We start from the raw sequence: 13194 nt of genomic DNA, 5'->3' as shown, positions 1-13194 counted from the left end.
CTGCTGCTGGCCGTGACGCTCCTGCTGCGCGGACCCGAGCAGGGTCGTGCGGTGTCCGCGCGGGCCGCTGGAACCAATTTGCTGCGCCCCTGGATTATCCGGGCAGCGGCACATCTGTGCCCACAAGGCACTGGGGGGTCTCACGCTGCGCCTACTTTTCAGCGCATTGTTCTGGCATCTTCCCCTAACGTAAGCCCAGGGGAAGGGGCTTACTTCTGTCCAATTCATAACCATCACCTGGAAGCAGGCATCCAGCACGGAAAATTTCAGCACCACTGGGGCTGATTTGGAAAGTCCTGAGTCTAGGACATCAGTGGGGTGGGGTGGACACGGGAGACGACACCTCCTGCACCTTCCTCTACAGCTGGTTCCCTGCTTCTACAGCCACGGGAGACGCTCCGTTGACGATCAGGGCACTAGACAAGCACGCCTGTTTTCTACCATCCCCATCTACCTTAATTCCCAGGGACTCTGCTTTCTCACCAGACTACCTGCTCTAATGTTTTCCCTTGCTTGCAACTGGCTGTGAACACAGCTGATTTAACCGTTCCTCATGCCATATGGACTGTGCGTGCTCATGCAAGCGTCTGCTTCTGGAAGAGAGAAGGTGAGAGTCTTAGCTTTTGGAACGACCAGCCGCGAGACCAGCCCGGTTTACGTGCGGCCTGGCGCGGTTAGGAGGGGAAGGAGTTCTCAGAGCCGGGCAAATGGGCTTCCTCCCTAATGGGGTTCAATACAGTGTTTTCATTGCTCTTCACAAAACCTCTCGGCCTGTCCCAAGTCCAGCCTGAACACCCACTTCTCATCACAGCGGTGGACTGCCTGAAGTGACGCTGTCTTGGCTTTTAGAAATACAGATGCAAAGTGATGGTAAGATAATGCTGTCCCGTGCTTGATTATCTGTTAAAAATGAGAAACTACAAGAAAAAGCCTAGTGATGACATCACTTCCCCAACACGCGATGACTCTATGCCTTGTGCTCAGCAGAGGGCAGCAGACACCGCGCCAGCCTCTGCAGATGGACTGGGCCCAAAGGCCGGACGTGCATCTTGCTCGGCCCTAAGGATATTGCAAGAGTCATCAGAGGTGGGAACCGGCAGGCTGGGGACCGCAGGGCCAACGTTTTCAAACCCGGGGACCCGGAGCAAGGCCCTCAACTCAGCACGCGCCGTAGGCACCTGCAGAAAGCCGGAAAATCCTGTCCCTAAAAGTTTAACAAACTGTTGGAGGGCCAAAGGCAGCTCTGGATTTTGGGGGGTTTCCCCCATTCGTGAGGTCTTACAAGGCGCTGTGTCCTGCACACCGCGCCTGGCTGAGCCTCTGGTGACTCAAGAACCCGGAGGCATGAGGGATCCCTGCAGAAAATCCTGGCTCTCACCTAAAAACCGATCCAGGTGCTGATGATGGAAAGGACGCGGACAGATTTCTTAATGGATGCTTTCTCCCTCTGTGCATTTTCTAACCGGGGGTCGTGGACAGACACAGGGCACAAATGAAAGGGGGCAGAAGGGCTCCCCGCACACCAGCTGCTCCGCGGCTCTGCTCTACCCCACGGCCCAGGGGAGCTAAGTAGTGATAGCGGCTGCTGCGTGTGGGGGCGAGTAGTCCCGGCTCAGCTCTCACTTACCACGGGCTAGCAGTGGACACACAACACCGGCTGCCCTGTGGTAAGTTCCCCACCTTTACCTGGGGATAAAATGTGCTCATCTGTCCAGGTTGGGGAGGATCCTTTTCTGGCTCTCGTGCACTAGCACGAGGCTGCTATGTGGGTCTGACACATGGCTTGGGAGCGCTCTAACAGACAAGTTCATTCCCGCTGGGGCTTAAGGGATTAAAACAAATAATCCTGGTGCCGTAACTCTTGGCCTTCACTTCTCAAAACCTAGTTCTTGGGAAAACGTCCCCAGGAGAATGGGAAAGCAGGTGGCCCAGGGGACGGGGGTGTGAAGGGAGTGAGCTCCTAGAGGGCTCCTGGCCTGGTGGCGCCTGCACCCTCACCTGGCCCAAGGGCAGAGCTGTTTCCGGCTTGGTGACTCCCGTGGCGCCTGCAGCACCTACCTCCCTTCTGGGACTCGATCTCCTTCTTGGCCTGCTCCAGGATGCTTTTGATGGCGTCGTCAGAGCCGGTCTCTGGCGTTCGAATCCGCGGGGTGATGCTACCTGATTGCAGAGGTGGGAGAGCGGGTCTGTCACCGGCACTGCAGCCGCAGGCGCCACTGGGGGTCAGGAAGGATTTATTGCTGCTCGGCGCGGCTGTTTGTACGCAGGTCAGGTCTGAAGGAGCCGTCGCTCCCGACCAGTTGTTGGCTGGAGCGAAGAGCCCGGGGACCGGCCCAGCAGCTTTCACCTCTTCCGTTCCCCCCCGGCGCAGCACGGAGGCGCCGCCCCCTTCACCTTCTCGTCTGCAAGGCGCAGGGATCCTGCTCCTCACGGGGCGCGGAGCGGGCAAGCTCTGGACTGTGGTAGCCCCAGGGCAGAGGAAACATCAGGGCCGATTCTCCACCCTGGGGGCACCCCACCTCCTTGCTCGGGTGCCTCAGGGGAAGGCAAGTCAACTGCAGCCAGCTCAAAGGAGGCAGGGGCCTGCTAGGGAGTATCGGCGCACCTGCTCTTACCTCCCAGCCAAAGAGAGCCCAACCACGTCCATCAGGGCACGAGTGGGCAGCTGGGCGGTCGCCCCAGGGCAGCTGCTGCCCACAACACACCCACCCCCTTCACCTCGCTGTACACTGTCAGTCCTCCCAGGCCCGAAGGAAGGGGCCCCATTCCCAGCCCCGTAATGCAGAGCCCGAGGCCTCCTTTCCAGCAGTGCAAACAGGTACTACCCTGCATGCCCTCTGCACGTGCGCCCCAGCCCCTGCCTGCCCTGGCCCGCTGCTGAGGGGAGAAGACCCTCGGTGCCACTCACCTCTCTGGCGCACCTGAATCGTCCTCAGCGCCAGCACGTTCTGCTCGTCCGACAGGAACTGCTTCATCTTGATGAAGGGCTCCTTGCCCTTGACGGTGAGCTTGCGCCAGGGCTTGGGCCGGGCCAGGATCTCACTGACGGAGCCCTGCGAGAGGCCCAGCACGTAGTGCCCGAAGACGCGCTGCCCGATGTTGTGCTTCAGGAGCTGCTCCTTCACCTGGAAGGCGATCTCGGCCGTGTCCAGCTGTTCCTCGTCAGCCGAGCCCGTGCTACTTCCCTCCGACTGGTCGCTGGGTGGGCTGGCGTCGCTGGCAGGTGCGGTGGGAGCTGGCGGGGCACTGCCGGCGGGCAGCACGCCGCCCTTAGTGGGGAAGTAGGGGGAGGGGAAGGGCAGCAGGCCGCCACTCTCGCTCTTGTACACGGGTGGCATCAGCTGCTTGGGGAGGAAGGGGTCAGCCGGTGGCCTGTCACTGGCACCCAGTCCGGGGAAGGGGGACATGGAGAAAGTCCTTTGGCCTTCTGGGGCCATGCTGGGGCCCAGCAGGGGCTGGGCGGGGGTGGGGGAGGCAGGGTCCTCCGATGGGGGCGGTGCGAGCTGCTGGGGTGAGGGGTACGACTGCTCCGTGTCCTTCACCGACTCATCCTCGGAGGGATCCTCCTCTAGAGACGAAAGAGAGACGCGCACACTATAGCGCCGAGGCGCTCGGCTGGGCCGGGCCCCGCCCCGGGTGCAGCTGGGTGCCAAGCCCGCGATGTCGAGAGGCACCCGGAGGCACTGGTCACTGCTGGGAGGACCCCGTTGCACTTTCTCACCCCGTGCGAGCTGAACTTGAGCTTGGCACCCAGCTGCTGTCTGCGGTGGGCTGGGCAGGGGGGTCCCAGCCCTGTGTCCTCTTGCCCCTACTGCGTGCCCTGGCCTGCCTCATTGCTCACCCCCGATCAGGCCCCGGGGCCAGGGCCCAGCTGCCCCACAGCCAGCGAGACGGGATGCCAGGCAGGGCTCTTCCGCCTGCGGCTCTGAGACTGCGGCTTGGGGAACGGGGTGGGATGGGACAGGCCGGACAGTGCTCCCGGCTCCCGGCTCCCGCGCTCCTGGGTCCAGGGACCGCTCTGGAGGCTGCACCTGTGCTTGCTGGTGAGGGAGGCCGGCCTGCAGAGAGCCAAGCAGGGGGAGCTCCCCACCCCCAGTCCCACTGCAAACCAGTGCCACCTACCAGCGCTGGCCAGGAGACTGGGCTTCTCCAGGAGGTACTTCTGGGGTGGGTAGGAGTCTTTCCCTATCAGCAAGGCCTCGTCTGACTTGGATATGCCCTGAAGGAGAGAATGCAAGCGGAGAGGGGGTTAGCAAACACCCAGGGGCCACAAAGTATTCCCCTCGCCCCGTGCGGTGCTGGCACTTGCCTGGGAAAGGCTGCAGTTGGCTGAGGCCAGCTTCATCGCCTTCAGGATGCTGGGGAGAAACAGCACAGAGTTAGTCTCCGCTTGCTCCCCGCGTTTGCTGCAGCCGGGCCAGGCACTGACAAGTGAGGGGGAAGGGGCTTCAGGGATGGCGCCCGGGACGTCCCCCCTGCCCCAGAAACCCGGGACTCGGAACAGGAGGGCAGGGCGTATCCCGCTGCAGCGCCGCACTGCCGTATCGTCGTCAAGCCAGCAAGCTTGGTGACATGCGACGCGCTCGCTGCAGGACGCTCGGTCTCTCCTCATGCACGTGTGACCCCTCTCGGCCCCCGGTGGGGAGGCCGAGTCCATCCCGAGCCGGGGGCAGGGAGGATGCCAGGTGTGGCACTGCGCTCTGCCCTCAGCAACAGGGCCGGGAAGAGGGGCACGCGGGCAGCCGGGCACTGACCTCAGCTCTGTTTTAATCTCCTCGTAGTCGGACTGGGCCTGCAGTTTTTCCTCCAGCCTCTGGACAACGCAAGAGAGCAAGACATTGGCTAGCACAGCCGGCCCTTCCACGCAGTCGCAACCCCCGGGCAGGTAGGGTTGCTACCGCCTGCTCGTTGCCAGCTTTCCTTCTCCCACCTCCAGGCCCAGGGCTCTGCCCTGCCCTGCCCTTCCCTCCACACGACCAGGCTGGTGCATACACTGCAGGTCTGTGCGGGGAAGTCCAACAAGAGAAAGACCGAGGGGGAAGCCCCCTGCCAGGGCTGTGCCAAGCTGGTCCTTGGGCTCAGTGGGCTGCATTTGCGCAAGCATCCGGCCGGACTCCCCCTGGGGTGATCTCTGCCCCACTCCCCGCCGCAGGCTCCAGGCTCCTCCTGCCCAGGCCGGCGCGTACCTCGATGGCCTCGTTCTTGGCGGCCAGCTGCCGCTCCAGGTCGGCGATCTGGCTGGCCGAGGACTCCTCCAGCTCCTGCAGGGAGCTCTGCAGATGCTGCACATCCTTGAGGAGCCGCAGGATCTCCCGGTCCTTGGCTGCCAGCGCCGCCTCCAGCCGGGCCCCCGAGCACATCGAGTAGTTCACCTTGTCCTGCAAAGGGAAGGCGACGCCGTGAGGCTCCCTCCTGAGCGGGAGGCACTTCTCCAAGTGCAGGGAGTGACTACACCCTGGCGGCCTCTGCAAATAAAAGGCTTCCCCTTGGGGCACATCTAACCCCGCCAACAAGGAGGCACCAGCCCCACCGCCCTGTGACCCACCTGGGGTTGGGACAGGGCTGTAGCAAAGTGGAGGCCGGAAGCGCTGGCTGGGGAAGAGCTGCCAAGAGAGGAGGCCAGTGCCACTGGCAGCTGCATACTGGTGACTGGCGGCAGGCTTAGCATGCGTGGGGCAGCGTTAATTAAGGAAGCTAATTTGGATGGAGCCACAGCACCTCCGCTCCGCAATCTCCTACGCGGGTGCTATTAGCCAAGCCGCCAAGCGCCCGCTCTGCGACTCCTCGACTGCACTGATGTCCGGGAAGAGCCGGACAAGCTGGATCTCGCAGCCAGGTGGGTCTGCCGCCCCAGCCCTCCCACGGGAACCTGCCCCGCAGGCCGGCGCGGGGGGGGCCGCAGACTGGGGTCGCGGGCCGACTCCCCCAGCCGAAGGCCCAGCCAGCTGCCCGGGGAACATCGTGCTGCTCACCCCGCTGGGGCCTTGCGGAGAGCAGCAGGCCAGGAGAATGGAGCTGTTGACAGACGCTAGCTGTTCCCGCAGGCTCTCCACCTCCCGTTGCGCAGCCTCCGCTCGCTGCAAGAGAGAGACGCCGTGGTATCAGGTCGCCCGTGGTGGCCTCCACGTCAGGGTCACGGGGGCACGCGCTCCACCGGAGCTCCCCGCCCAGCCCTCGTGCCACAGGGTGCTTTGGCAAGGCCAGAGCTGTGCTGTCGCAATGCTGACGTGAGGCCCCGCGTGGCAGCCAAGGCGCGGGCCAAGCGGAACCGCCAGCCCTTGCCACACGCCGCCCGCACGAGTCAGGAAAACAGCCACGAGACAGGCTTTGCGGCCTGGCGGCACGGCCCTTCCGCCTGCACCGGGGCGGACGCTGCACCTCCCGTCCCGCTCTCCTCTCCCGTGCCTTTCAGCCGGACGCTGCTGGGCTCCGATGGCCCGGGGGGTCTGGATCCGGCGTGCGGCTGCAGCCTGACGCAGAGCAGGCCCAGCCAGCCCCGGACTCGGAGCCGGGGTAGGGCCTGGCCCTGGTGCTCCCAGCACCTCTAACTGGCTGTCTCAGTGTGAGGCTGGGCGCTGGAGCCCTAGCCACCTGCGCATGAGGAGACCCAGGCACAGGCCCATCCCTGGGTCCCGGCCTGACTCCAGCATGGAGAACCGTATCCTGCTCAGCTAAAATGCCTTCTCATTGCAGCTGGGAATCCTCTTTACTTCCTGACCTGGGCTTACATGGAGCGTTGCTGTGCACTGTCCAACAGCCGCGCCCTAGAGGTGGCTGCATTGCAGGGATGTCTAAAAGCAACACCCACACGCCCCCTCCATACCCCTTAAAGGCTGTGGTTATGTTGCTAGTTAACTATATTTTACTAATCACATTAAGTCATTTGTATGCAAATGTCATGATTAATTTAACAATGAACAAATTACTAGAAATGGAGAAAAGCCACGGCCTGAGTGCATTGTTTTACCCAGCCCCGGGGAAGTGCCCTGACAGATCCCATATGTAAAACTGGCTGGGTAATAACATCTACAAGCCTCAGACATGGGGGTGCCTCTCCAATAAGGCTGCGATAGCCGAGGCACACGCCAGTGAAGGGGGCCAGTTGCTGCTGTTGGGCTCTTGCATCTGCACGTAACCCAGTCGCACTGGTCTAGGGCTGGGTGCCTTGTGCACCTCTGAGCAGCAGCAGCCTCCTTCCCAGTGGTGCCAGACCTAGCACTTACCTGGGTATCAAGATCACCCTCCTCCTGAGCCCTGCAAGTCAGGCTTAGTCCAGTGTCCCTGCTTCGAGCCCAGCCCTGGGGGACAGGACGGCTCGCTCAACCCTGGCACTGCCCGGGCTCCCTGCTGCAGCCGGCTGTTGCAGAACGACTCTGCTCCAGTCCGTGGCTACAGGCAGCGAGCGAAGGGAAGGCGCTCGCTGCGCTGAGCCTGGCTTGCTATAAATGCAGCGGCGAGGGGCTCTTCTCACCTGATTGGCTTTTTCAAGGTTGGTCATGATCATGGCTACTTCGTCCGCCCTGCAACAGCAAAGCAAGAGCAATGAGCTGGGGCGGGCACGCGCTCCATCCCCGAGACGTGCCAGCCACGGCACACGACCTGCCCCTGCTACGCGCCGCCGTGGCTGGGGCCGGGTGGGTGGGGAGCACGCTGCTCACGCCTAAGAAACGGTGCGAGTGGGATCCCCACCAGGGGCCTTCAGAGGGGCTGCCTGGATGACCCCCTGGCACGGGGACAGTGTGGCAGCTGTGATCCCCCCGTACCACACCTCGAGTCAACCTCGACTGCTCGTCCTCGAGGGGCGAACAGAAGCGCAGGCCCCACGGCCCATTCGAGCCTTGGCTGCCCCGTGGCGACAGCCAACACGGAGGCCGCTTGTGCCAGCTGCGATGCTCATGTTGTAAAGCGGGCACCTGTCCATTAGGAACTGGCCTTGGGCCACCCTGGCTCATTTCACACAGGCCCACAACCAGCCATTAGCTGGGAACGACTTCAGGTCATTAACGAGCCGTGCCCATCTGCGAGCTGGTGAGTTCAGCATGAAAGCCTCTGTCTCCGCCTGCCAGGCCTGCACGCCACCCCCTCGGCCGCCGGATAGCTGGAGAAACGTCTCCTTCCCTCTTGATCCCGGGCTGTTTGTCAACAAGGAATATTTGCATCTGCTTAATTGCCTCCCACCCACCCTTTCACAAGTCGTTAAGAGCTGGCAAAGCTGAACGGGACATGGTGGCAGATCTGTTTACTGTGTGAAGGTAAATATCCAACGTGTCTAATTTGTGGTCTCTGGTCCCAGCTACACAACTCAGGCTGGGTGATGAATTAACCACACATAAACACACCAGCTGAACCCAGACAGGGGCATCTGAAACCCCCCGGATGGAGGCTGCAACGGAGACCAAGGGACAGGACAAACCCCCTTTTCATCTCCGTCGTTGTGCGCCTGGAGTCTCCGGTCCTAATCAAAGGGAAAATGATTTACAGGCCCGCGCTGTACAAATGGCATATCGAATTATCAAAGAACATCTGCTTTGGTATTATACGATTAAGTGTCCTGACTCTGATGTACAGCGTGTGTGTGTGTGAGTGTGTGCGAGTGAGTGTGCGAGTGTGTGTGTGTGTGTGTGTGTGTGAGAGGGTCGTGGTGTGCGAGCGAGGCCAGCAGAACATTTGAACAGCTGTAAGCGTTTGGCAGCCTCTGCAGCTGGCGAAAGCCAAAGAGAGGGAGAAGATGTTCCTGACTCATAAAAATAAATGGCACCCGACCAACAAAAATACGAACAGGCAAATGGACGTTTAATGGAGTGGAGGAGTCCGTTAAATGTATCCCGCTGCCTGAGCTCGCCCTGCCGGGCTGGGTACACTGCACACAGTGCCGGGTACAGCGCTGTCATGCCTGGAAGAACTTGGGGGTCATCCCGAAATTTGAAGGAAGGCCTGATGAGAGTCATAGCCAGGGACAATGTCTGTACCTGCAAGGCAGTGTCCCCATGGTCCCCGATGCGGGGCTCAGCCCGTCTGCTGCAATGTTCAGCTCAAATCCCAGCTGATGTGAGGGACGGTGCTGACATCTGAGGCAGAAGGGGGAACTGGACTTTTACCACAGGGCCATCACCAGCAAAACGCAGAGGCCGTCCCCTGCCCTGCCCCAGGACGGTCTGCCTCTCCAGCTGCTTCCTCAAGCAGCTACTGAGAGCCCTGAGCTCTGGCCTTTGCTGCGAGGCCCCCGTTGCCTCTGCCACACAGCAGTGGCCCACCTCTGCCCTCAGCCACGGGCCTGAGCCTCTCGCTGGCATCCAGGGCTGGAGCTGGGATGGGAGCTTGGTTCCCGGTTCCTGGCTCAAACCACAGGCCCGCCTCACGGAGCTCTGCCTTGTCCCGGCATACAGCCATGGCACCACTACCAGCACTCGCTTGCTCCTGAAAACAATTCAGATTCTTGCAGACCGCCTGGCTCACCCCGCAGGCATCCACGTACTCTGCTGACAGCTGACCTCGTGCTGGGGACAGTCCCAGACACACTCCCCATGCCGGCAGCTCCCTGGGGATGCTGGAAGCCTGGCTGCCTGGCTCCGACGCTGCCTGCAGAGCCTCAGCCCCGCTACGTCTGCTTTGCTCTGGTCTGGTGGGGCAGTGGGAGGATTAAGGACAAAGGGAGGCTTCCAAGTGGCACGGAACCAGCGGAGACCGCCAGGGATGCGGCCACGGGGTTTCTGCCATGATTTCCCGAGCGGTCACTGACTGCGGGGATGGCCCCAGGAGAAAATTATAACCAAGTACAATTTAGAGCCAGCCCTACGCTGCTCTAAGTAGCATTTCGGGTAGAAATCGCCCTCGTGCCAGGGCTGAGGGAACTGAAGCAACATTCGTCCCATCCCATGCAGCCCTGCACTGGGTCTGGTTAGACCAGAGGCTCTATCCATGGGACACCTGGAGCCCACACCACGTGGGTGGGGATGCCCATGGACAAATTGCTGGCTTTGCAGGTGGCTGGGACGGGTCATGCTACATCGGGTACACAAGGCAGCGCCTGGCTGCGGGAAAGCGCAAATTCCCAAACAGTACGTTAAGACAGGCCCTCTTTGGCGGCTTCACTCAGATGCAACCTCTCCACATGGGTCAGCCGGACAGACAGCCTGAGGGACTTACTTTGACGCTGCCTCTTCGTCATATTTACACCGCAGCTCCAGCAGCTCCGTCTGGGTGGCCTTTAGCGCTGAACACCAGGAAAAAGTAAAAGCAACATGCAGTGAGCACTGGGCTCTGACAGGGGAAGATCCACCAGGCACCAGCCTGTTGGAAGATGCCTCTGCCTGCTCTGAGCAGGCGGCCCTGTCCCCTGCATGCTGCCGCTGTCCCCGCTGCGGTCCGAGGAAGGAACATTTTACCCACTTCTTTTTGCCTTTGTTCTTGTGTAAATGGAGGCAGAAAAGCCACAGGGAAAGTCAACCCCCCAGGCGCAGAGAGCCTGAGCCCATGGAAGCCCACCTCTTCCCACAGACTGCCCATGGATGCCACACTCACTTCGGCAGGCAAGGCCAACAAAGCCTGTGCAGCCCAGTCACAGGCCCCAGGGTCATTGCCATGCAAGTGCACGGCCACCTCCAGGCAGGCCCTTCCCCTTGCCACGTGTGCAACTCCAGCTTGCACCAACTGCCCTGGCAGAAGAGCTGTGATCACAGGGGCACAGCTGAGTCCAAAACGTGTCTGAATGCAGTGGTGGGAAGGGAGCCCTGGGCTGTAAATCTCCTGTACCTGAATGAAGCACTTTGATCTTTTCTTCTGCTTCCCCCAGCCGAGCAGCCAAAGTGATCTGTGCTTCCTGGAGTCCCCTGTGAAGAGAAGCGCAGCAATTGTCACCTTCCACGTATGTACGCAGCTAATCCCTGCCCAGGACGGGACCTGCCAGCGACTGCCGTGCATGGCTCCCAGGGGGTAGAAGTCTCCTTGCCTTGGCCCTGAACACACGCTAAGCATTTTATCTTTTTCACCACGCACTTAAAGCCCATCATTCAGAAGTTACGCCACAGAAAGTATAGACTTATTGCAGCCGAGACATTTTCATGCCACTAGAGTTGTCAGCGTTTCCATTAAAAAATTCTATTTCCAGGGCTTTATAGCGCTGGCCATAAAAATTCACTTCAGGCTGAGAACTCGGCATGCTGGATCCCAGCCCAGAAACAAATGTTGGGCCAAAAATTTATTGGGAGAATTTTAAAAAGGACGAGAGGGAGGAAAAGAAGGGATGAGAAGCTACCTGGCTGTTTCTGAGCTGCTGCGCGGCGCAAAGCCACGAGGGCTCCGACGGGCCCGTGGAGACAGCATCCAGGAGGGCAGCGCGCACAGTGCTGACACCAGGCCCCCCCGTTTTAGACACAGCCACTGCCCCAGCACGAGTGGGTGGAAAAGAAGCGGCTGGACAGGTTGTGCAGACGGTGCCACTGCCCTTGTTAATCCAAGCTGGACATCACGGCTTCTCAGCAAGTGCTCTGGCCCCAACCCAATGATGAACGAAACCTGGCAACATCACAGCCTTCTGTGGCTGCCAGGGACCCTGACGCGGGGGTCTGTACTGACCCAAGAGCCTGTGATGGCACGGCCGGGTCTGCAGCAGGCTCTTGGGCCCGTCTCCTACACCTTGGGCGCCCGGGTGTCTGGTGTGCTCGGGCCAGTACCCTGCAGATATGGGCGCTCGCTCTCCTGCTTGGCTGAGCACGGCACCTACCTGGGGCTCGGCCCACCAGAGCGGTGGTGACACCAGGCAACCACTCACCCACATCTCCCCACTGCTCCCGGTGGTGCCTGGTGCTTGTTGGCAGGTGAGGGGAACCTGAGCAGCTTCTTCCCACTGCAGAGGCCCAGGGCATGGCTAGGCATGGCGGGGCTCCGGGCCCAGTGCCCAGCGTGGCGGCATCCCCTGGCACCTCTCCAGGCATTCGTGCTGCCCGCACAGGCTTCTCTTGGGCAGGGGAGGACAGACAGGCCAGAGGAGCGAGCAGCAGTCAGCTGGGCACCGCAGGGGCTCCGTCTCAGGTAGCTTAAGGGCTTGCGACAGGCCCAGTGTAGCAAAACCCCCCGTTTTTCTTTTATGTGTATATATATATATATATATATATGAGAGATATGCATTCCCTTCCCTTCCCTTCCCCAATTATTTCTGGCTTTTCTTTCTCTTTTTTCTTTCTTTCTTTCCCTCTCTATTCCCTATAGACAAGCATAAGCGAGCTCAGACTTAGGATAAGCATTAACATTTTTATTTTGGTAGCAAGTTTTTGGTTTTGGATATCCACTGTTTTATATTGTATTATTATTAGGTTTGTATTGATCCTTACTGTTGTATATTGTATTATTATCATTTTTGTATTGATTTTTATTGTTTCGTATGGATATTGTATGGTTTAGGCCTGTGTTTGTAAGTGAACTAAAGTAATGTCAAGTCTCCATCTTGTGTCCTCTGCCCAGGCATCCCCTGTGTTGCAACTGTATGAGTCACGTACCCCTCCCATGTAAACTGGTTCCTGGATGAATGAGAGTGATTGGGAATGACTGAAATACGATGGTAGCAGGCCTCTACTGAATGGCCTGTAACCACTGAGCCATCACCTCAGTGAATGAATTGATTCATCCAGGAACCATGGACCTCACCCAGGAACAGAGACAAGAATCCAGCGTTTGAAAGACAAAAGACCCTGCAGAACCAGCAACTCTACATTGTACCCCCCCCATTACAGACATCCAAAACTGCACATCCCTGCATGAAGCACACACATTCAGTACGCCAGGGGCTGACCCTTGCCTGGGCATGCCTCCTGTTGCTAGGGTCACACAAGGTCTGCCCCTATAAAAAGGGGCAGTGAAGACAGACCCAGTGGGACGCCCTCTCCATCTGGACCAGCACCATGCCACACCACCTACCCACCCAGAGGCCCTGCCGGCGACTCCCGTCTGGACAACACCTACTGGACAAGGACCCCTTTCCAGCCTGGATAGGTAGCTATCACCCCCCACCCCCTCTTCAACCACGGACTTGAACTCTGCTTCTCTTCCCCACCTGGACTCCAGCTCTTCCACTGAGTCTCTTTCTCCTTCTGCCATTGTGAGTGCGTGTGTGCGCGTGTGTCTGTGAGAACCAATAACTTCATGGGGATGTGTAGTGTGCTGTCTGTGTAATAAAACTGTTATTTGGACCCCTAAGTT

The 13194-nt window shown here is 59.9% G+C and overlaps 1 protein-coding gene across 1 annotated transcript in view; it reads right to left on the bottom strand.

The window, feature by feature from the left end:
• Window positions 1-13194, bottom strand: part of CUX2 (cut like homeobox 2) — a gene marked incomplete at its 5' end in the record, with an annotated part of 67441 nt that overhangs the window by 9395 nt on the left and 44852 nt on the right. Inside the window, 10 exons of the mRNA XM_019538777.1 lie at window positions 2059-2160; window positions 2909-3568; window positions 4123-4219; window positions 4310-4358; window positions 4755-4813; window positions 5187-5378; window positions 5973-6077; window positions 7472-7520; window positions 10147-10213; window positions 10753-10829. Coding sequence (XP_019394322.1) covers window positions 2059-2160; window positions 2909-3568; window positions 4123-4219; window positions 4310-4358; window positions 4755-4813; window positions 5187-5378; window positions 5973-6077; window positions 7472-7520; window positions 10147-10213; window positions 10753-10829 — 1457 coding nt within the window. The remainder of the gene's footprint in view (window positions 1-2058; window positions 2161-2908; window positions 3569-4122; window positions 4220-4309; window positions 4359-4754; window positions 4814-5186; window positions 5379-5972; window positions 6078-7471; window positions 7521-10146; window positions 10214-10752; window positions 10830-13194) is intronic.

Source organism: Crocodylus porosus, unplaced genomic scaffold (genome assembly GCF_001723895.1).
Source record: "Crocodylus porosus isolate Cpor-Errol unplaced genomic scaffold, CroPor_comp1, whole genome shotgun sequence".
Lineage (NCBI taxonomy): Eukaryota > Metazoa > Chordata > Crocodylia > Crocodylidae > Crocodylus > Crocodylus porosus.
This window is presented reverse-complemented; position numbering and strand designations above follow the sequence as displayed.